This window comes from Poecilia mexicana, unplaced genomic scaffold (assembly GCF_051168715.1).
Source record: "Poecilia mexicana isolate PSO_F unplaced genomic scaffold, ASM5116871v1 scaffold_16, whole genome shotgun sequence".
In the NCBI taxonomy this organism is placed as follows: Eukaryota; Metazoa; Chordata; class Actinopteri; order Cyprinodontiformes; family Poeciliidae; genus Poecilia; species Poecilia mexicana.
Window position 1 is genome coordinate 26,452,227 of NW_028263385.1, and position 21,257 is coordinate 26,473,483.

General features: G+C 39.6%; 1 protein-coding gene and 1 long non-coding RNA gene across 2 annotated transcripts in view; one reads left to right on the forward strand and one right to left on the reverse strand.

The window, feature by feature from the left end:
• LOC106923441 (nuclear factor of activated T-cells, cytoplasmic 1-like) overlaps positions 1–9,087 on the forward strand; it is a 71,821-nt gene extending 62,734 nt beyond the window's left edge. The window contains exon 10 of the mRNA XM_014996454.2: positions 7,246–9,087. Within this exon, the coding sequence (XP_014851940.2) occupies positions 7,246–7,301 (56 nt within the window). The 3' untranslated portion in view covers positions 7,302–9,087. The remainder of the gene's footprint in view (positions 1–7,245) is intronic.
• Positions 7,774–15,119, reverse strand: LOC106923442 (uncharacterized). The gene is made up of 4 exons (XR_015765591.1): positions 13,087–15,119; positions 8,381–8,418; positions 8,187–8,287; positions 7,774–7,863 (listed from the first exon to the last, which is right to left on the reverse strand). It is a non-coding gene; the product is annotated as an uncharacterized LOC106923442 (long non-coding RNA).
• Between the last annotated feature and the right edge of the window lie 6,138 nt (positions 15,120–21,257).

Sequence of the window (21,257 nt, forward strand, 5' to 3'; positions counted from 1 at the left end):
GACGTTGCCTTAGAATCCATCCTTTAGGTGTGCCTCTAATTAATTCAAATGTTAGCTGTAAGAAGCTGAAAAGTGATTTTTTTTTTCTTGCCTCTCCTTCAGCTGCTGGTTAGTTGACTCCATAAGAGAAACTTCAGATTGAGTAATATCGATTTTGAGAGCGACAATTCTCATCCATCATCCCACACATCACTCAATGACTCTCGATTCACAAGTGTTACCATGCTTTGCAGTGATGCTAAAAGTTGACTGGCAGTCCCACATTATTGCAGCAGGTTGTTGCAATACCTCGTTTTTCGAGATAGACCCACCTCGCCTTAAAACAAACTCCAGCTCTACTGCCATTTTTTATTTTCTTAATCCTCTCTGTCAGTTTTGAATCCTGGATGTTTCCACTTGGGAAAGCCCGAGGCTTCACACTTTCAGTCTAGCTGCGCAGATGAAATATACTGTCTGCACATATCATCACATCATTAGACCCAAAGGGAGCCCCGCTATGGATTAGAAGCTGTCGACCTGTGAGGCGCAGATGAATTTATGAAGCACTTTATCAGCATGAAGAATGAGCGGAACGCTTTGTCTCCTTCCATCCGCGTTTATCTGTGGGAATAATGACCACGTCGTCCTTCCGTTCCATCCACTCGCCCCCTTTCAGCCACTCCATCTTGATCGCCGTCGGCCGCGTCACGCCGTTTTGTGCGCGCACGTGTGCTCTGACCTCCAAGGTTGTTACAGTAAACTAAAACCAACGAAACAACGAAAGCTGAAACTGAGAAAAGCTTTGTAGTTCACCGAAATAAATAAAAATGGTAATTAATGGGAGGAAACTATGACCAACTGGAACAATGTCATGCATTTATAAAATTAACCAAAACATACTGAAATTATAGATACAATATCCTACGTTTTCATCTTAATAAATCTGTTTATTAGCTTTTTGAGTTTTTGTATTTCTCCACAAAAGCAGTTTGCGTCAGCTGTTGGCAAATTACAGCACTTAGCGCTGGTCTGCCAAATGGCGACAGCAAAAGTTGGAAGAAAACTCCAGAGTCAGCCGGTTGCTCAACAATAACTGAACACATTTTTTGAAAATGGCATCTTCTGTTGAGTATTCATTACCCAGTCAATGTATACATTATCATTACACTGTGGCGGCCCTGAAGTGCAAACCACATCAACAAATGACTAAACAACAAATTGAAAACCACAACATATTCAAAATAAACAACCACATCCACTACGCACAGCTACAGATTAAGAAAACACAATGACTTCTCTTTTTTTGTTGTATATATGTTGACTTTTTTGGTGTGTAGTTGTGTTTAGTCATTTGTTGAAATGGTTTGCACTTCAGGGCCACCATACAATACACCATTCTGAAATCTACACCTAAAAATGAACCAATGTATGAATAAAACTAAAACTACTACAATGACTAATAAAAACTAAGCTAAAATTACACAATATTTAATTCAAAATAACTAACAAAACACACTCCTAAAACCAACTGAATTAGATTTAAAAAAGTCACAACGAAATGAGACAAAGCTATTATAACCCCCGTTGACCTCTGACCCCTCCCTATTTTTTGACACCGCTGGTTGCGAGCAGAAGATAAGTGACGCAGTCTGAGCCACTTGAGCCCTGCGTGGGAGGCAGCAAATTGTCCATTAAGTGTTTGAGCAGAGGCCGAGTGAAGATTTGATATAGTGGGGGAAACAAAAGTAATATGTAGCCGGAAATTCAATTGTCTCTCTCTCTCTCTCTCCAGCAAGTAGCAGCTTTGCCTTCCCAACCAAATCAATTTCGCATGAAAGCACAAGTTCTGATTAGGTTTGCCACCGAGTCCACTTCGCGGCCGGTCTCCACCGGTCTCTGCGAGTGCATGGTGTTTACAAGACAGAACTTCAGTGACTCAGATGAACTTCCTCGTGCTGCCGAAACTCTGATTGCCACAATAGAAGGAAGCCGTCTCCTATTTCTCACAGAGCTGATGCGGTGCATGTGAGCATAGGAAATGTTTCCCTCTGCTTCATTGTGGAAGTCTTTGACCCTGAAGACAGCTGCAGCCAATACGTGTCGGTGGAGCAAGAAGAGCAAGAGGAGAACCAGGAAGACGCCCTTCTCTCCTACAGCATCAAGAGACCCCAAGCGGGAACAGACATTGCTTGGCAGGAAGCTGCCGTTACAACTTATGGGTCGTCAGCCTGAGTGGAGGCTGGGAGTTTGTGCCGGTCAGGACTCGTTTGACTGCGGGGGGATTGTGTTACGACAGCGAGGCTCTGAGGCCCACCGGGTTCTGCATCTTAGACCACAGGGCATCCTCAGTTCTCTGAGGAAGCCCGGTTGTTATCGAACCCCAGTGCACAGCGCACGCCTCCGACCGTGCTAACTGAATCCCCAGTGCAGGTCAGGTTTACGCTGAGAGTAACTAAGTTGTAATGCTCTTACCTGCATTGCGGTATAATGAATGTGGAAGAAAGCATCCCGTATGCTGGACATATGCGTGTTTGGAATGAGTTCTCCTAAAGTATTTCAGTTAAACGTCTGTGGGAAGGCCCGATTCAATAGCCTTTGGACCAAAATATGAACATCCTGTATTAAAATAGAGATATGCAACATTAATTGAAATTCCATTCTGTTATCTGAAGTGCACTTCAAAACTCATTATGGCAAAAGTTGTAGAAGGCACTTGATGGTTTGAATGCTGCTAAATAAATGTGGATGCCTCACTAAGTATTACAGTATCAAAAATATTAAACTTCTAAAAAAGATTGCAATATTTACATCCATTTTTGCTGACAATTAAGTGTTTATTTCATGAAATCTCCATTTGTTTTTACCTCTATTGGACAGTTAAACGTTGCTGTTATTTATATTGCGTACATTTTTGCTCTTCCATTTCCACCACCCGTTAACCTGGAGCACAGTGACTGACATGCTTCATAGCAGGTTGAAGCAAATCATCCTCCATCACACTGGATGCAGGTAACTGTAGCGAGGTCAACATTTACCCAGCCTGCCGTCACACCCAGTGTTGACAGAGCTGCAGTTCCCAAAAAAAAAACACCAGCAGGGACACACAAAGGAGCCGGATTGCCGATTCATCTGTTAGGCTTAGATTGCATCTCAGTCTTAATCTTCATCTCACTCTCATACCCAAAAATAACCCAGCCCACCGAACGTATGGGCCCCGACAGGTCCGGACTGCGTTTAACCGAGCGCTCTGGGGGTGCAGCTAATAAAAGGATGACGCTCTGTGTAACTAGTGCTTTGCAGGACACGTGTTTCTTTTTTTTTCTTCTTTTCAGCAGGGGAATATTTGGAGCTTAGTTTTCCACTGTTTTTGTTTATCCGTGAAAGCGTATCCTCCCAGTTACAGGTTTCCATTATTATTAACTTGGAGCAGAAAGTAAAATAACAAAACAAAACAAAAAAAAAAAACATGTTTCCAGAGCTGCAAAGCAAATGCTCTGGATCCTGGGGCCGTTTTCTTTACGATGAAATCCTGAAGATGTGACATGTTGATGCGGAAAGTTTCACTTCAGTCGAAATTTAGATATGAAAAAGTGAAGATGATTTCTAGATTTCTTGCTACATGACACCTGGCGAGTCCTTGTCATTTATGACCCTTCACAGAGCTAAGAACTTGGATGATCACTCATTCAGGTTCTTCAAAAATTTCTCAGTTTCCCAGAAATTGTGGCAACTGAATAGTATACGCACGATGCATCATTAAGCGGCTATAAATAGCTCAGCGGTGACTTGTGGTGCGACAGTTGGCCACATCCTGTTTCTAAAATTCTCACATCGGTGACAGAGTACGAAGATGACAACACAGAGGCCAGTGTTTTACCTTCAGCAGCTCTTTGTGACACTTTTTTTTTTTTTTTTTGGTTGTTTTTTTTCTCAGAACGGAACATCACCCTGCATGCCGACGGAAAATATTAGTTGAGAACGCTTGAAAATAGCGCCACAGTTAATACGTGGGTGGACGGGACGTCACTTTTAAACAACAAAAAAAAATTTTTAAAGGAAGCAACAAACTTTACAGCTAAGAAAAAGAAAGGGAACATTTGTGGCTTTTTTTTTTTGCTTCCAAGTTGTTGGGTTTTCCCAGCCCTCGTGCAGAATTACCTGGAGCTGTTTTCTCACCTCTGCAAACAGAGCCGAGCAGCAGCGGCATTAACGCTGGATCATTTCATTGTTGCATGTGCTTGTTACTTCCTTTATGTCCTGTAATGGTGGAGCTAAAAATAACGTCCGCGTGTAAATGCCTGTTTAGCCTCGGAGTGGAACAGGGTTGAAAACAGCCAGCGGTGTTGGCACAGGTTGGATTTTTCCGAAGGGAGTTCCTCCTGTTGAGGGAGGTGAGCCCCGACCAACCTGCGTGTGTGTGAGAGCGTGTGAGTAGGACGGTGTTTGCATTCAAAGCGCAGGGGCATGAGATTCAAAGTTTGTGACCTTTCTCTTTTAGATGTTTCAGACTGCGTCCATCCATCAATCATAGCAGGCTTCATTTGGAGCTACGTACCTCGCACTGTAAAAAGCTAAATCTTACCAAGTGTTTTTGGTCTAGTTTGTAGTGGAAATATCTTACATCACTTAGAAACAAGAAAAAAAACTAACAGATAACCTTTCAGCAAGATACAGGAACTTGCTTTAAGTCAATATTATCTCTATACTGATGAAAAAGTTCTATATCCATTGGCAGATTATTTCACTTATAACATGGGGAAAATATCTTGAAGTGAATTTTTCTGCCAATGAAACACTTATTTCAAGTTAGTACACTTGAAATAAGACAAAACTAACTTACAGGTAACTTTCCAGCGAGAAATGGCAGCTTGTTTTAAGTAAGTAATTCCTTAATATTGATGAAAATTTATTTTTTCATTAGCAGAAAAATTCACTTATAACAAGTTAATTTTTCCATGTCATAAGTGAAATGATCTGTCAATGGGTATAGTACTTTTTCATCAGTATTAGGGAATTATTGACTTGAAGCAAGTTTCTGTATCTTGCTGAAAGGTTGTGTATCAGTTTTGTCATATTTCAAGTGTACTAAGACATTTGCACTAGAAACTAGATCAAAAGCACTTGGTAAGATTTTTTTTTTGCGGTGTACTTGTAGATTGTTTCAGTTTTTACATACATTTCGCCGTCGTGCCACAAGCTGCAGTACATTTTTGTGTGTTTAGACTGAATCCACGGAGCCTCAGGCTGGGTTTGTGTTGTTTTCGTCTAGAAATGTGCTGATGCTTTGCCGTTCTCCTAACCCTATCTGTTGATAAACTGCCAGGCCTCCTTTGAACCTTGGGGTGGGCGGACTTCCCGTCGCTGGTCTCACCCGTCTCGTTTTTCTCTCTCGGCGTCCGCTTCAGTCGCCGTTATCACCCCAGAGTCCAAACGGAGCTCCCCTGTTTGCAGGGTCTTGGGGTCCTCGCCATCTTTCTGCAGTCACTTCCCTCTGTTTTGCCAAAGAAGACAGCCGATAAACCGAGGAGGCCAGGGAGGGAGGGCACTGATCCCTGCGCTGCCCCGACCGTGGGAAAAGCACGGGCACAGGAACTGGTGGCAGGAAAGACAAGACGGCGGCGTGAAAACACAGATGTGTGTGTGTGCGAGGCCGATACGCATTCGTAATGACATCGATATGTTTGGACTGCAGCTACTGATATCCGTGTATTTGTCTGCTTGGTCGTCACTGTGCCGTTGTAGCGTGGTGTCACCGTTACACATTATGTATACACACCCTGTCAAAACTTATGGCATTCCATTGTACGAAAATATGTTTTTCTGGTGTCGATTTGCTTGCATTTACTGTTAATGCTGTTGGGAAGAAATTCTTTGTCCAATTCCAACGACTGGATTAACTTGTTTCAAGCAAAAATGTGTTGATTTCAATTTTATTTAAAGTCACTTATACCATTCTCAACAATCAGTGGAAACGCCTTTATCGTAATCCATACACTTTTAGAAGTCGACTCAAAGAAATAAACTAATTTCATGTGTCAGTTTAATAAAAGGTGATGGGCTGGCCTTGTCAGAAATGGCCTACAGAAAGCATTTGGTGCAGTAAAGGTCTACAGCTTTAGGAAAAATCACTTGTCTTTTATTTTTGTATATAATTTGTTAATTTTATCAAACCATATGTTTCTTTTCCAAATTGTTGAAATTCTACATGGAGTTTTCTAAGCCCATCAACCTAGGTGTTCCACAGGGCTTGATGTTTGCTCCGCTTTTCTTTAGCTTGTATATAAATGAAATATTTATCTCTGTGTGGACAATGTGACATGTTTATTATATGCAGACTATCCTAATTATTTTATCTCATGTTTGAATAGCAGAACTTGCAGACTGGTTGACAGATGAACTGAAATAAAGATTTGTTCAAAAAGCCACAGTGCAGATCTATATTTTGGCAAATTGACAAATGATACAAATATTTTGCTTTGCATCCTCACTTAATCTTTACATTAAAACAAGTCTGCTCCTAGACCAAGGTCAGTTTTGGGGAATTTTAGATTTCTGGCAAAAAAGCTACTCTTCCCTATGGAAATACTATATGTTTGAAATCTATCTTTATACAACCATTCATTCATAATCATAGACAGGAAATAATAGTAGAAAGAGCCGTACTTGTTCATCATTAAGACGTTTTAAAGACCTACTAAAAGTCATTTAGGATCAGAGCGTTTGTCTCGTCTAAAAAACATTTGCTTTTCCTCTGACTTATCTTGTACTTTTCATATCTGTGAATAAAGCTGCAAGAGTAGACCATAACTCAGAAAAACAAGATATAGTCAGTCTTTATTTCATGCACATCACATGAGGATTTTTGCTTTCAAATTTGACCAAACGCCGGCAGACAGTCCTCATCCTGTTACAGATTTAGTCCGTGCTCTCTGCATTACGTATTTAATTTAATTTACTTAATTTCTATTAACGTGCTAAAATAAAACATGGCAAAAAAGCAGGCTGCAGGCAATACATGTTTCTTGTATTGTTCTTTTAACTACAATCAACTAGTCTAATAGAGTTATTAAAATAAAGTACACTTTCCATTAAGAATGCATAAACAAAAGGATAGAAGAGAAATTTAGTCAATTAGCCTCGACTTCCAGGGTTTGCTTGAGGCACTAAAAACCAGAAGCCTGGCCAGCATTTTAAAAATGACAACAGTGTGAGTTCTCATTAGCTGTGTGATTTTTAACAATCCTTTTGTTTCTCTTGTCTCGACAGTGAACGAGATCATCAGGAACGACCTCTCCAGCATTTCTGTGCACTCTCATGCGTAGACGTCCAGATGTCTTCTGCTGCAGCACATCTCCGCACAGACAGACAGACACACACACACACACACACACACGCACTCCAGCAGCAACATCAGCTGGGGGATGACACACATAGACACGCGCACACACACACAAAGAAGAAGAAAAGAAGCTTTGACGAAGATCTCTTGCCTGGGTGTTTAAACTCAGAAAGCGGCTGCAGACTCAAACCGACAATCACCGGCAAGCTCTGTTTGAATAAACAAGGTGAATGTCGTATCGAAGAAAAGAAAAACAAAAAAACGAAGAAGAGGAAGAAAAATAAGGGAAGTGATATCAGGGGCAAAGTATGTGACTACACTTGCCTTAATTCAGAGCAGATGTTCCATTAGTGGACCAAGCAGTTCAAGAAGACTGAATTGCTCCTCTTAAAATGACAATCTTCATCTCAAGTCGGCGTTAATGCACGGACAGGATAGCTGGGCGGCGTCTGGCCTCGTTACTTTGACTCATTCAGCAACAACCAAACTGGTGCCTTACAGCAGTCCTACTGTCAAAACAGCAGCAGTCATGTGCAGATGGTTCACTGAAGCCCAAAGCAGAAGTTTTTATATGTCATTTTTTATATATATATATCTATATCATTTCAATGATTTGTTTACAGAGGAACAGAGCAAAATGTTCTGAAATATGTCGGGCGTATGTGAATACATGGTAATCGCTTTTTACTTGCTTTCCTGTTATTATTATTATTCCTAATATCTTCTTTTTCATGTATGCCGAATGTTATGTATTATAATTATTTTGTATAAACATATCTGGTAAAAAAAAAAAAAGTATGCCTTATGCTTGTATCATGAACATTTCCCACTTTTTTTTTAATCTTCAGTTTCTCATTTTGCTTTTGACCTTAGTGCCTTTATGTTTCTCAAACGCAACGTTTCTCCATCTTCCAGCCCCAGATCACGTCACACCGATGCAAAGACAATCAGAGAATACGAGGTGCAAATCTTTAACGACAAAAGTTCCCAATTAGCAGGAGCTTATAAGTAGGAGTTGACCTTTTTTCGAGCAACGAGTTAGCTGAACAACGGTATGCTTACCTGCTGAAATTAGAAGACTTCTTGCACTGCAGGCGTGCCTGTAAATAGACAAAGGGATATTATTTTTATTTTGTTAAGTGAACCACAGGCTCAGTTGTGTTCATTGTTTCAGAGAGGAGTTCGCTGGACTGTTACTTATTTTTAGAAGGTGGCAATAATTGATCTTTGTCAACCAAAGGATTTTATCTTTGGTGAAGTTATTGTCCAATTTTTTTTTTTTCTGTATGATTCTCGTACATCAAATATTATGCACTTTACAGCAGACTTTCTTTCCTTCAGACCAAATATTGTCGAGTGATTCCCTCTGCTGTGTCACATATCAACTCTCATCTGTAGCCTTCTCTCTCCCCCCACCCCCCCCACGTAATCCGTCTTACGGCGCATGCACTCCATAATGTTGCTGGGAATCATTAGCTGATTGTAGCTTCCAGAATAGTTTTCCCTACACATTTGTGGACATACTCTGTATTAGCATGACTAAACTGTAAGGATAAGGTTTCTATTTTGTGCCTTACGCTCTTCCATGGTTTAAAAAAAAAATAAAAAAATGGACGCATCTGTGTAAAGCTCCCCTCTAAAGGCACAAGGTGAAACGTTTCTCTTTAATATGACATATTTATGAAAGAAAAAATGGAATTTGTTTAAAGTGATTTTAATTAATATGTTCTCTAAAAATTAATGAATAAATCACACAATGGTGACCAAAACGTCTATGCTCTGGTGTCTTTGATACTTTGGCAAGCATGTAGTCATATTTGTGGGGCACGTTGCAAAAAAAAAAAAAGTCTTCAATGCTAACGCCCCGACTTGCTCTGACACAAGTTAGGTCATAGGTATACTGGTTTTGGTTTTCAATCCAAACAGAATGGCTGGAGGTAAACACTGTTTGACGTGAATGAGTGATCCAGAGTAGGAATTACGCAGCAATATTTGGGTTCATTGAATCTTTTCTTAACGACATTGGCAAGCTCCTTGTCTGGTGAAAGTGAGACTGACGAATGAGTGTGAAAGTACAAGGACAGGTATCTACTGTATGGCACAAGAAAAAAAAAAAAATCAGATGGGCGAGGAGATTGATGCCCCCTTTTCCTTTAAATGAATTATTCTGTAAACAAAGTAAAATGTGTGGAAATCCAGTCAGTATAACTTGATTTAAACGGACAGACTGGTTATGACCCGGCAACAAAATCTTATATAGAACATTTAAAAGACTTTTATAATTACAAATTTAAATATATAATTCAGTTGTTCCAATTAAAACACAAAATAATGTCACAAACAAAACAAGGCACAGTCATACCAATCTCTAGTTGTGAATTTACACTTGTCTCATTTCCCCCTGTCTCACCTCAAATGTCACACCTCTAGCTTGTCCACGACACAGACAAACTATAAAACCCACGTTTCCTATTGCAAGATGACTACTCTGTCTATAAGGACTTTAATGACGTTCTTTGGTCAAAGTGTGAATTCAGCAATTAAGAGGCTAATGTCAAGCAAACAAACCAGTTCTTTTAAAGCTGGTTACCACAACCCAGAAACATGAAAATTATTGCATGTCACAATTATATAGTCTTATTACAACCTGAACCCGTTTGGTCAGTACAGCTAGCCAACTAGCTAGCTAGTTTGGAAAGAAAGGTCAGGCTCCTAACAGCTTCTCTTACACGGCACGTGAAATAAACTTTTTTTGGCTATTCAAAAAGAGCCCAATATTATTCTTATTTATTTTGTTATATCTTTCGGGCTTAGAACAACATTTGGTTCATAGCTTCATATGGAGATTTGCCTCCGCTGCCTTCACTGCGCCTCCATGACAGGCACGCTTGTTTTGCAGTGAGTATCTCTACCAGGCGGTGGCTGCGGATGAAACGGCTCCTCGCCATGGGAGCTGCCATGCTCCTGTGTACCACCTGCCAGTCTTACAGACTTTTTCCATCCAGCAAAGTTATGAGGCTCCCATGGCGACAGAAGGCAGGCCTAGGCAGTACGTCTGTAAATGATCGAGGCGTTCCCAAAAATAGACCCACTATTTACAAATGCAGACACGCCCCTTTTTCCTGGCACGCATCCTTTTTTTTTTTTCACCTTAGGCTTCCTATCACAGGGTCACCACTGGTGAAGAGGAAATGGCTGAGGGCGACGGTTTTCCCCATCAAACGGCAGCCGGCGAGAAAAGGCTCCAGGACTTCAGCTGATTACAGAATCGTTCACAGTTTATTTGGGAAATTCTAAAAATAAAACTTGTGGCTTCTGAGCACTTTAATGCTTGATCTAAATTAACTTTACACACTTTAAAGTAGATTACCTGAGACTTTTCTCAAACACAATGCCCTACTTTATCATCACTTTTCCCCTTAATTTAAATTACTTATTCTTAGCTTTTTTTTAAAAATGCCTCTTTATCCCTTTTTCAGAGACAGCAATATAAATAATTTTTGTGTGAAACATTCAATGATTTTTGCTAAAATAAGATTGTGAAGCCGAATTTCATGTACTTGAAAAAGTTATTTTGGTCTGGATGTTTTTGGATCTGTTGGTTCATGTGTTGAAAACTCATCTCGGGAAAACAGTCAACAAGCACTTACAAACACTTCTTATCAAAGTTTGAAGTCTTCAGTAACTCACTTACTCATGATCATTATTTCCTCTAAATAATCCAATTTACATTTAGTTCTTGAGAAGAAGTCCACAATGAAACAACCCAGTTTGGGTTCCTTTGTTTACCCAGCCTGGGCTTCAGATATGTATTGATCCAGCTCTGACATAATTTGACACAATAGGTTTGGGTTAGTTTTTCAACATCAACATGGGTTAACGTTTCTAACGTCTACTGTAACAACTATCAAACGGGGTTGAAAGGAATACAAAAAGAATCTGGATTACTAAATAAGTAATATTTGGGATTAAATATATATACATTTTATTTTTAGACCGATTCTGCATATATTAGCCAAATTGGACGAATTTACCAGGCGTGGTTCTGACACAGCTACTTAGGTGCTTCTGTATTTGTGGTTCAGTATTCAGTGGGTTTTTGGGAAATGAGATATCATGAGGTCCTGAGAACTTGAGAAAATGTGCTGCCATAAATAAGTAAAACAAATTTTTGGGTTTTTTGACCCAAAGATAAAAATTTTTATCTTTGGGTAAAAAGATAAAAATAAAAATTAGGGCCAAAATTAAGACCATAGCGCCCATCGGTGACCACTTTCTTCCACAAGTAGAAAGTAGCCAGTAGATGGCTCCAAAGCCATCCACTGATCTGATTAATGATTGATAGGAAATGAGATAGATACTATTCACTGGCTTTAGCACTGGAGAGGCTAGTGACTAGCATCCTGAGGCTGGTCATCTATTTGATGGCCAATTTTCTCTGCTATCCATTACCATAGATGTAGATATGCTAATGGATAGCATGTCTATGCTGGTCATCTGCTTTAGACACATTTCTTTAGAAAACTTTAAGAAAAATGTTTGACATAAAATTGAGTACTCTCATATTTGCCAGTGTTGGTTTCTCAGTTACTGGTGCCAGCCTGTTATTATTCAGCTCAGTAGCTCGCTAAGGAATAGATAAGAAAAGGAAATAACCACTAGTAGTGTTAATTTTTTTCCTTATATCATGCTATAAAAATCTTTGAGGCTGAAACCGTTTCACATTCAAGATTTCAAAGTGTAATTACATTACATGATATAACGAGAAAAGCTCACTGAAAAGACTTAACTGATTAATTAGCTGGGAAAGTTAAAGTTATCAAAATTTTGATCAGGGAAGTCTGACACAAAACACATTCACATTTTGAAAACGCAAAAGGCTGTTGTTGCTAAATGTTTAATCAATTACATCTTCAAGAGACTTATTAAAAAAAGGTGGCGGAGAAAGGTCACATCGAAGGCGTTTTGTTCACTACATAACCAACAGACATCAACCTTTCTGCATTTTATAACTACAATTTCTTCAACATGTTCAGTGAAGGGCACAATGTTGACCAGATTCTTGGTTAAAACTATTCAACCTTTGTCCTAATGCCAAAAATCAAGCATTTGGGATTATTTAGGTATGCAAGACTTGGACTTTATATATTTTCTTTTAAAAAAATCTGATCGTTATTCACTGCTAATCAGATAAACAGACACAGCTACTCATAAAACAGCTTATATCCAGTAAGAATATTATACTAAGGCGAAAAACGGTCAATCCCAGATTGTAACCACTGCAGCCTGTGGCCTTTTCTCACAGAGGTCCACACGTACAAACCCACCTGGCAGAGGGCATGACTTAAAAGTTTCATTGTACAGATTTATAGAGTCTTTACTGCCTCACTTCCTCTATTGTATTCCCACAGAGGACTTGATTTGGGCTTGTATAAAGGCAGCGGGTAAGGTACAGCGCCGCAGCCGCTGCCCTCGCCTCTGATCGGCCATCTGCAGCCAGTAAATCGTCAGTATGGCTCTGTTATGAAGGGCATGTCGAGAAAACTCATGGGGGTGAGTTGTTGTTTTTTTTTTGTTTGTTTTGTTTTGTTTTAAGAGACCTTTTAAGAGATAATTGCTTGACCATACTGGAGAACCTGTGATAGTTCTGCCCCATAAGCCGATGCCGCATTTGATCTATGTGGGTCCCTCGCGCCGGTTTTTGTGATTTCTTTATTCTACAGAAACATATGTTAGACGGCCATAAACAGACCTTCTTATCAGCTTACCTTTGAGAAGTAGATGAGGACCATGTGTGTTGGGAGTCTGCACGTATGCGTCCGAGCACGTTACATATGTTTCTGTAATCTGTTTAGGGCGGGATGGTGTAGCTGCACAGGTGTGCGCGCGCGCGCCACTTTTATTGGGCCAATTCACGTGCGATAGGTTGAGCCGACGATATGCTGACACGGTCACGTCGTTGCACACAGACAGTAAAATCACATTTTTTTTATTTTTTTATTTTTTGAAATAGACAGTTTAAGAGACAAATCAGAAACGGCAACCAGATGGGCCCCGAAAAATGTTGTGCTGACTTTTATTTCTCATCTGCAATCATTCAGTGTGAATCACTTCTTTTTTTCCTTTTTTTTTGGCGTGTGATGCATAAAAATATTAAGCAAAGATTTATACAAGTCATGGATTGGACAGATGCACAGTCTACATTCACAACATATATGGTGCTTTGCAAAAAATACTTAATACCATACTCCTTTAATTATTTTTGGATTTTGTCATTTAACAAACTTCTGTGTATTTTATTGGGTTATTTGAGAGGTAAAACAAAACTAACTCCCACATAATTATAAAGTAAAAGGCCAGGAATAAATGCTGTAATACTCAATTAGATTTTAGTAAGTTAAATCTGAAATTTGTGGCTTAAATTTGTGTTTAGATCCCTCTAGGTTAATAGCTCGTCTCTTCGGCTCATCTCCAGTTATCATGGGGCTTTTCACTGCTCATCAGATTAATGCTTGCCTGTCAGTTCAGCTTTACGGCAACATCTTGTTTACAAATATGCCATACTCTTTCCGCTTTTAAATGATGATTTCAAAAATCCTCCAAGAGACGATTGGGATTTTGTTTTTACAGCCTGATTTTGAATCGTGTTCTCACTTTTTGTGAGAAGTTTTGAAGACATAAAACTCCTCAAAATACGATTAAGTTTGAGGCTACGATAGCAGGCAGAATATGTGAAAGAAGACGTTAATGCTTGTGCAAATTAATCTTAAAATTTTCAGGCTGATTTCCACACGGTTTGTTTTTCATAGAGGGAGTAAAAAAAAAATGAAAGAAAAAAAAAGCATCTAAAGCAATCAGTTTCCCTCCATTTGTTTGCTGTAAATGTTTGGGCACATATATATGCAGAATGTTTATGTTGAAGGTAGCATGCATTAGGAATGCTCCTAATGGGCTGCGGCAGTAAAAGCTCTTGCTAGTCAAGAGTTCAGGCAGGTGCAGACTCTTACAGTAGATAAAGGAGCCTGGCACTGGAGATGAGTTCACGACAATCACTGTGAGGCTTTTAGACGCCTTCTCCGAGCTCAATCTTCATTTCCCCTGACACTGATTTTACAATAAGGATCCGGAGAAAAGGGGAATGTCCATCTATTCATTTTAATGATCCCTCATTATTGACTGCTGGCAGGGAGGGGGCGGGCAAAAGGTAATGATTCTTTGTCTTTGCTAGCCAATCGCCCCTTTTAAAGGGATGAGTCTCTAAATAAGGCCACTAATGGATGCCCGGCATGACCTAAGGATGACCCCATACCCAACCCCTGAGTGCAGGCTTCCCGAAATGAAAGAGTTTTTTTTTTTTTTACTTACTGAGTATTTGTTCAAATGGTAAGCATAAACATTTAACCACAAAACCTGCTTGGTATGCTAATATTAATTGTGAGGAAAAGCAAACATGGCTCCTTCTCTTCCTTGCCTACTTTTGTTTGACTAATAAAAAAAATTCAATTCAGTTCAACACAATTTATTAATATAGTGTCAGTTCACAGCATGTCATCTTAAGGCACGTCACAAAAAAGTCAATTTCAACCCAATTGTACCTACATTCCAATTGATCCTAGTCAATTAAACAATACAGTTTATTATTCAAGATGGTAAATAAAAAAAGCAAGACGAACCCTCCAGCCTAACGTGGCTCAGCTTGAATCTGCTCCACCTGGCAGGAGGGATTAACAGAGATACACACCAAATAAAGCAACAGAAGCACTGATCCAGAAGAGCTTTCTACGTTAGAGAAAGTAAGAGGTTAGTGGCAGTAGTAGCTCATTTAGTGGATTCGTCCAAAAGAGAAACACACGTGAACAGATCATCTCTGAGACGGCTTTTAAGGCTTATGTGATAAAAGACACCACATAAAGTCAGTCGCAACAACAGCTCAGAGACAGGAGAGAGAAAAAAAACGCTAAAAGGACAGGGCCAAGAGTAGAATGTTCTAAGTTGTTGCCAGGAGTAGCTTAATCTATGCCCGCTTGAGGAAAGCAAGACATATAAGCAGATCAAATGTAGCTTCTATGATGAGGAAAAAAAGAGAACAAGAAGGTAGAAGTTGGAATAACCGCAAATAATCCAGAATTGGAGAAAAGTTGAAGAATGTAGTGGAGCAAAAAGAGGACAGGATGTCCTCCAGCTGCTTAAGTCTTAGCAGCATAACTACATAGATAGCTCATGCTAACCTTAGCCACTCTAATTATGAGCTTTATGAAAAAGGAAAGTTTTAAGCCTAGTTTTAAATGCTACTGATAGCTGTATGAGGGAATAGAATATGAGATTCTTATGAAAATGACTAAATTTACAATAAAATTATGAAGTTGTTTTATTGTTGATCATTTTATAAATTAATATTCGCTAGTAGCACTTGGCTTACTGTCTTAGAACTTTTGTTTACTAACATGACGCATTGGTTAGACATTTTCTGCTGAAATCTGAAGCTGCTTTTATGAAAACATGATAACGATTGAGATAATTAGCCAAAACCAAACATTATACCAGCTGTGAGTCTGTTTCATTGCCAGTTTGCAACATCTAAGTTCTTCCACTTCACCTCTAATCAATAACTACATCACTGGAACATTTTGATTGAAACAAACATCTAAACTTTTTGGAAAGGCAGTACATAGACCTGACCCTGACACTACTAAAAGTTTGTGGACCATGATTGAAAGCCTGTCGATGCCAAGGAATCCACTAATGGAAAGTACTTCTGCAATCTCTGCAAAGAAATGGCAAAAATCCAGTCAAAACCAATCCAGAGGCTTGTTGATGGATGAAGACGTGTGGTTATTGTGCAATTTGCTAAGAAATATTACCATCTTCTTATTAGTTGGTGTATAAAGGTCTAGTCAGTTCTTGTTTTAACAATGCATATTCAGAAAGCTGTATTCTCATAGTAACGCCATCCTGGAAAACAATAGTTCAAATAAATAATAAAAAGCAAAACAATTTATTACATTTTTACACATTATGAAAACGTCAACTGTAAACTCTCTGACCTCTATACCACTCTCTTGGTACCAGGTTTGCCTTCAAAACTACCTGAATTCTTTGTCACATTTTAGCTGTCTGCACAATCACTGGATTGATGTCTGTTGACGTAAGAGGCTTTAAACACTGGCACGCTTAAGAAATGTGCATGAGATGATTTGAGCTTCTTTACATGGAGCACAGGTAAACTAAACTATGGTCAACAATAGTCAGCTAGACTGTAGCTCAAACTCCCAAAGTTAACCAAGACAATATCCCAACACAATTTCACCTAAAACCAGGCTGAAGCACTGATAAAAGGAAGGATGGTTCCATGCTTTCATGTTTTTAATCCTAAATTTTGGTGTTTTACATAGATAGTTTTAGGTGTACTGAAGGGCTATATAGTGGATCATTTGGTAGGACTGTTGCCTTGTAGCAAAAAGCATCTGTGTTGGAAATCCTGGAGGGTTGTTTCCGGATACTCCAGCTTCCTCCTGCAGTCCAAAAACATAATTGTTCTACAAGTTGTCCTGAGGTGTAAGTGTGTCTGTGTTCACCTGTGACAGACAGGTGGTCTGTCCAGAGTGTACCCTGTCTGTTGCCCAGCGACCACTGGAGACAGACACCAGCTCCCTTGCGGCCCTGAAAGGACAAGTGGGTATGAATGTATGGATGGATGCTAATGAAAGCTTATTCGAGTTACTGTTGCCTTCCCATTTTCTTGAACCAGTCTTGGCATTCTCCTTTAATGCTTCAGACATGCATTTTCGTCCACTCGACTGATATTCACCAGATAGTTTTTCTCTTCCTAACCCTTTGCTATAAACACAAAATACAGCTATGCATTAAAAGTTTCTGAAGTAGTCACCAGCCAGTCTGGGTACCAACAAACATGACATTTTCTAAATTCCTTAAATGCCCTGGCCTCACTGTTCAGTATCCAGGGAGTCAACTTCATCATGTCAAGATGCCTGAATGCACTCAGTTACCAAGTGATTGGCTGATTCACTATTTGCATTTTTTTTAAACTCACTGAACCCTGCACAAGACTGCAGAGGCCTGGAACGTCTCCCAGCAATCCTTGGCTGATGCATCTCTGAGCAGTTCCGTCACACTACCTGTTGACTGCAGCTTAACCATTAAACGGATTTATCAATAGTCAATGCTCAACAATATGATACCATATCAACATTCATGACTGTAGCTCGTGTTTTCCAACATCATTGAGCTGCATTTAAATATTCTACTGCTATCGAATGTGTGTGTGGAAGTGCAACTCAGCCAGTCTGTCCTGTCATCAGCCTGTCAAAGTAATGAACACTGCTGGACTTTAGCATCCAACAGCTTTTCAAGGCATACTTCACGCCATTGAAGAAGTACACTCAGGTATTAGTTGTTCTGGCTGGATTGTCTTGTGTATGATGGGTGGATGTAGGGGTGAAGGGGAGGGTCATTAGGAGAATTTGTCTACAAGGCTCCCTGAATAATACTACGCAAAACTGACCACAAGACAACCCTATCATTCTCAAAGATTACCTGTCTCCTACACTGTACAGTATATGAATGTTTTATCATAAAAGCTTTTCTTTTTTGCTAAGTGCCTCCTTGAGTGTTTGCTTTTAACTTTTGATTACTTTATGTCTTGTTGCTAAGAAGAAAAAAAAAGGGCCCAGTCCATTTGAATATAATGGACTTAACGGGAAAAGTAATCTCTTTTGCTAACTGACAGGGTCCATAACCAATGTGGAATCAGACACAAAGAGCGAGAAAGCTTAGACGATGTGGCAGAAATGATGACTGAAGTCTCAGACTTGAACAGCAGCTGTCTTCAGTCACAAACATGAAGATATCATTCTTGACCTAGACTCACAGGCTATAGCCTCAAGACTTGGCTTAGACTTATGGTGTCTCACTTGAGTCTTAAGAACCATTTTCAATCTTGGGTAATGAGAGTTTGAACAAGTCGATGTGTGAGCTACAAACCACAGTTCTAATGCTTCACAAGCATTTTTTTTTTTCAGTGAAAAGTGCACTTGATTTATTAGGCAGTTAGTCAGTGAACCAGAGATTTGGGGCTATTAATGGTTTACAATCTAATATTGGTAGTTGTAGTTTTATATAATTGACCACAAATATTTCTTACAAAAATGAGCACTGTATTACATGACTTTGGGTAATTTTAGAAGGATATCTACCTACTTTACCTCTTATTTTTTCATTGTTAAGCCTCTGTATTTCTTTTTTGTGGGTATTCCGAAACCCCCAGTCAGTCATGGCAGAAGGCCACTCACATCGAGGTTCACACCAGGTTCTGGTTCTGCTGGAGCTTTCTTAATGTTAAAGGGGGATTTTCCTTTCTGCTGTTGCTACATGCTTGCTCAGTATGAGGGATTACTGCAAAGTCAACAACACAGTGCAAGTGATTGGCTACTGTAGCTAGATGCTAGATGCTGCAAGTCAATAACTTGATGTAGTCTGCTTGATTTTCTTAAACAGAAAACCAATTACTTTGATTCATAAACTGAACTTGACTGCATTGTTTGATAATGAGTATCAACTGGAATGCATCTATGATTGGATAACATGTACCTTTTTTGTAAAATGCCTTGTTATGATGTGTTGTGAATTGGACTTTCACAGACCTGAGACTCAACTTGTACTTGCTTCTTACTCACTTGAGACTTGGGTTGGACTAGACACTTACTGGTTCGAGACATGAATTTGACCTGACCGTCAAAAAACCTTCGAATTTGCTTGGTTTTGCTTTTCTAAAAGCTGAGAATTGACAGACTTAGTCCTCTAAAACTTGGAAGTCGACTTAGACTTTCACCTTGTGCAAATATGTTAATACTTGAGCTGGCCAACGAAGAGTTAAGACTTTACTTGAACTCATTCCTTGAATACTTCATATCTGACTTGGGATCATCTCCTCAAAAACTTTAGCCTCGACTTTAACTTGTCCGTCAAACACTTGACTTGGGGGGGGGGGGGGAATCTTAATAAACCTTTATTAAACTAAACATTGTTCTTCAAGCTGTCATGAGTCAAACCAGTGGAGAGTAACAGGAAAAAGTAGACATGACTCAATCAAAGAAAAAGACCAGAATGGCAAGTTTTCTATGTCATCCATATGTTTCCGTTTGAAAGAAAATATTGGATGTCATGCAGTTCAGTGTAAAAAGACTCATTTAGTACCATTAAAATCAATGTAGTTGAAAATCTCTCTGTTTCATGTGGTGGATCAGATCTTATTTGGCTTTTTTACCCATGATAGCTGACTTTTTTTATGAGGCCTTGAGTCATTTAGTAGACAAAAAAAAATGTTTTTCTCTCTTTTGGTCCAGACGTTGAGATTTCCAGCATTAACCCCCCTCTTCCACCCACTCCTCCTCCTCCTCCTCTTACTCCAAGAGGTTTTACCAGACGTCGCGTTGGAAGAGGGGAATGGTCGATTGCATAACAGCAGGCGAGACTTGATCGTTCTTGGCCTTCTTGCAAAATTCAATCATTCCCCGCATTCTCCAATCCCATGACGGCCCATTAAAGAGCAGCACGGGCTAGGATTTCCCCCCCATGTGTTTTAAATTCAAATTACGGTCGCTAAGTCTGCCATATGCTTGAATAGAGGAAGACAAGGAGCTCGGCGGAAAAGGAGATGTCATACTAGCTGCAGGAGAGGCCAAGCCAAAAAGATAAGGAGAAACCGCACGGCTATTTTTCTCCCTCCGTCTTGCAGAAGTGACCCAAATCGATGATGGTTTCAAAATAAGCAGACTCCATCTTTCTAAATCTCATTTAAAAGACTTCAGGAGTTCTTTTTTTTGTAAAACCTTGTCTCGATTTTCAGGCCTTTCAAACAGATATGCTACTTTTTCACTCGGCACACCATAAGCCTCAAAAACCACAGGTGGTGATAAAAAGAATAGGTCAAGAATGAGACACCAGGAGATGATGACCCCAGATGTTGTCTGTGGAGCTACTGGGATGTGAATCAGATGCTGACTGGCCACGAGATTCTCATTCCCGTTTATCTTCACGGGCTGCTAAGAGACGCAGACACGTAAACGGAGTAAGATACTTTCTGATTTAGTGTGTAGAGGATATGATGCACACACTGCTCGGGTGACCGAGGCAAACACCTCAGAGGAACACGTCACGCCGTCGCTATAAATAAAAGCTGAGCTGTTTCTACAAATCTTTGGAAAACCCCCAAATAAAAGCGGGATAAAAGAGCACATTGTAAATTTAGATTCATTACCTAAACCTGGTTTGTGAGTGACACTTATGATCAGGGGTCATAAGTCAAGATATATTAGCTCTATAGTATCTTGGGGAAAAAAAGTGCAAACAAATGTAGCTATTATTACACCTCACGTCAAATTATTGCGGCTACCCATCAGCCTTCAGTCATAAGACAGAATTGCTGAGTTGGCCTCAGAACTTGGTGACGGATATAACATAACAGTAACATAAATCACACAGTGACCCCTGCTGGTATATTTAGAGATGTACAGGTCTCAAAAGAAAATGAGGCATCCACAGTGCCTTTCCAAAGTCTCCATGCAATCTCAACTTTTCCTGATTTTTTTTATGCTAACTCCGTGAATCTCTATGTATTTCAAAAAGCTAAAACAAATTTAGCTCTATGACAGCTAAATTTCATAAATGAAAGATCTTTTCACGTCTTAAAAATGTAAAAACATATCATACATTCAACAGTTGTGAAAACCAGAAACAGACATTACATTTTGTCAAGTGCCTTTGTTGAAATGATCAATACACAAACATGCTGGTGAATGTTCCAGTCATGGTTCAAAAGGAACTCAAAGCAGGTGGCTTTTTTGACTGACTGTCGGTGGAAAATGTTGGTATTTTCCACCAGCATTCTAGTTTGAACACACCAGGAACCGAGTATAATCAA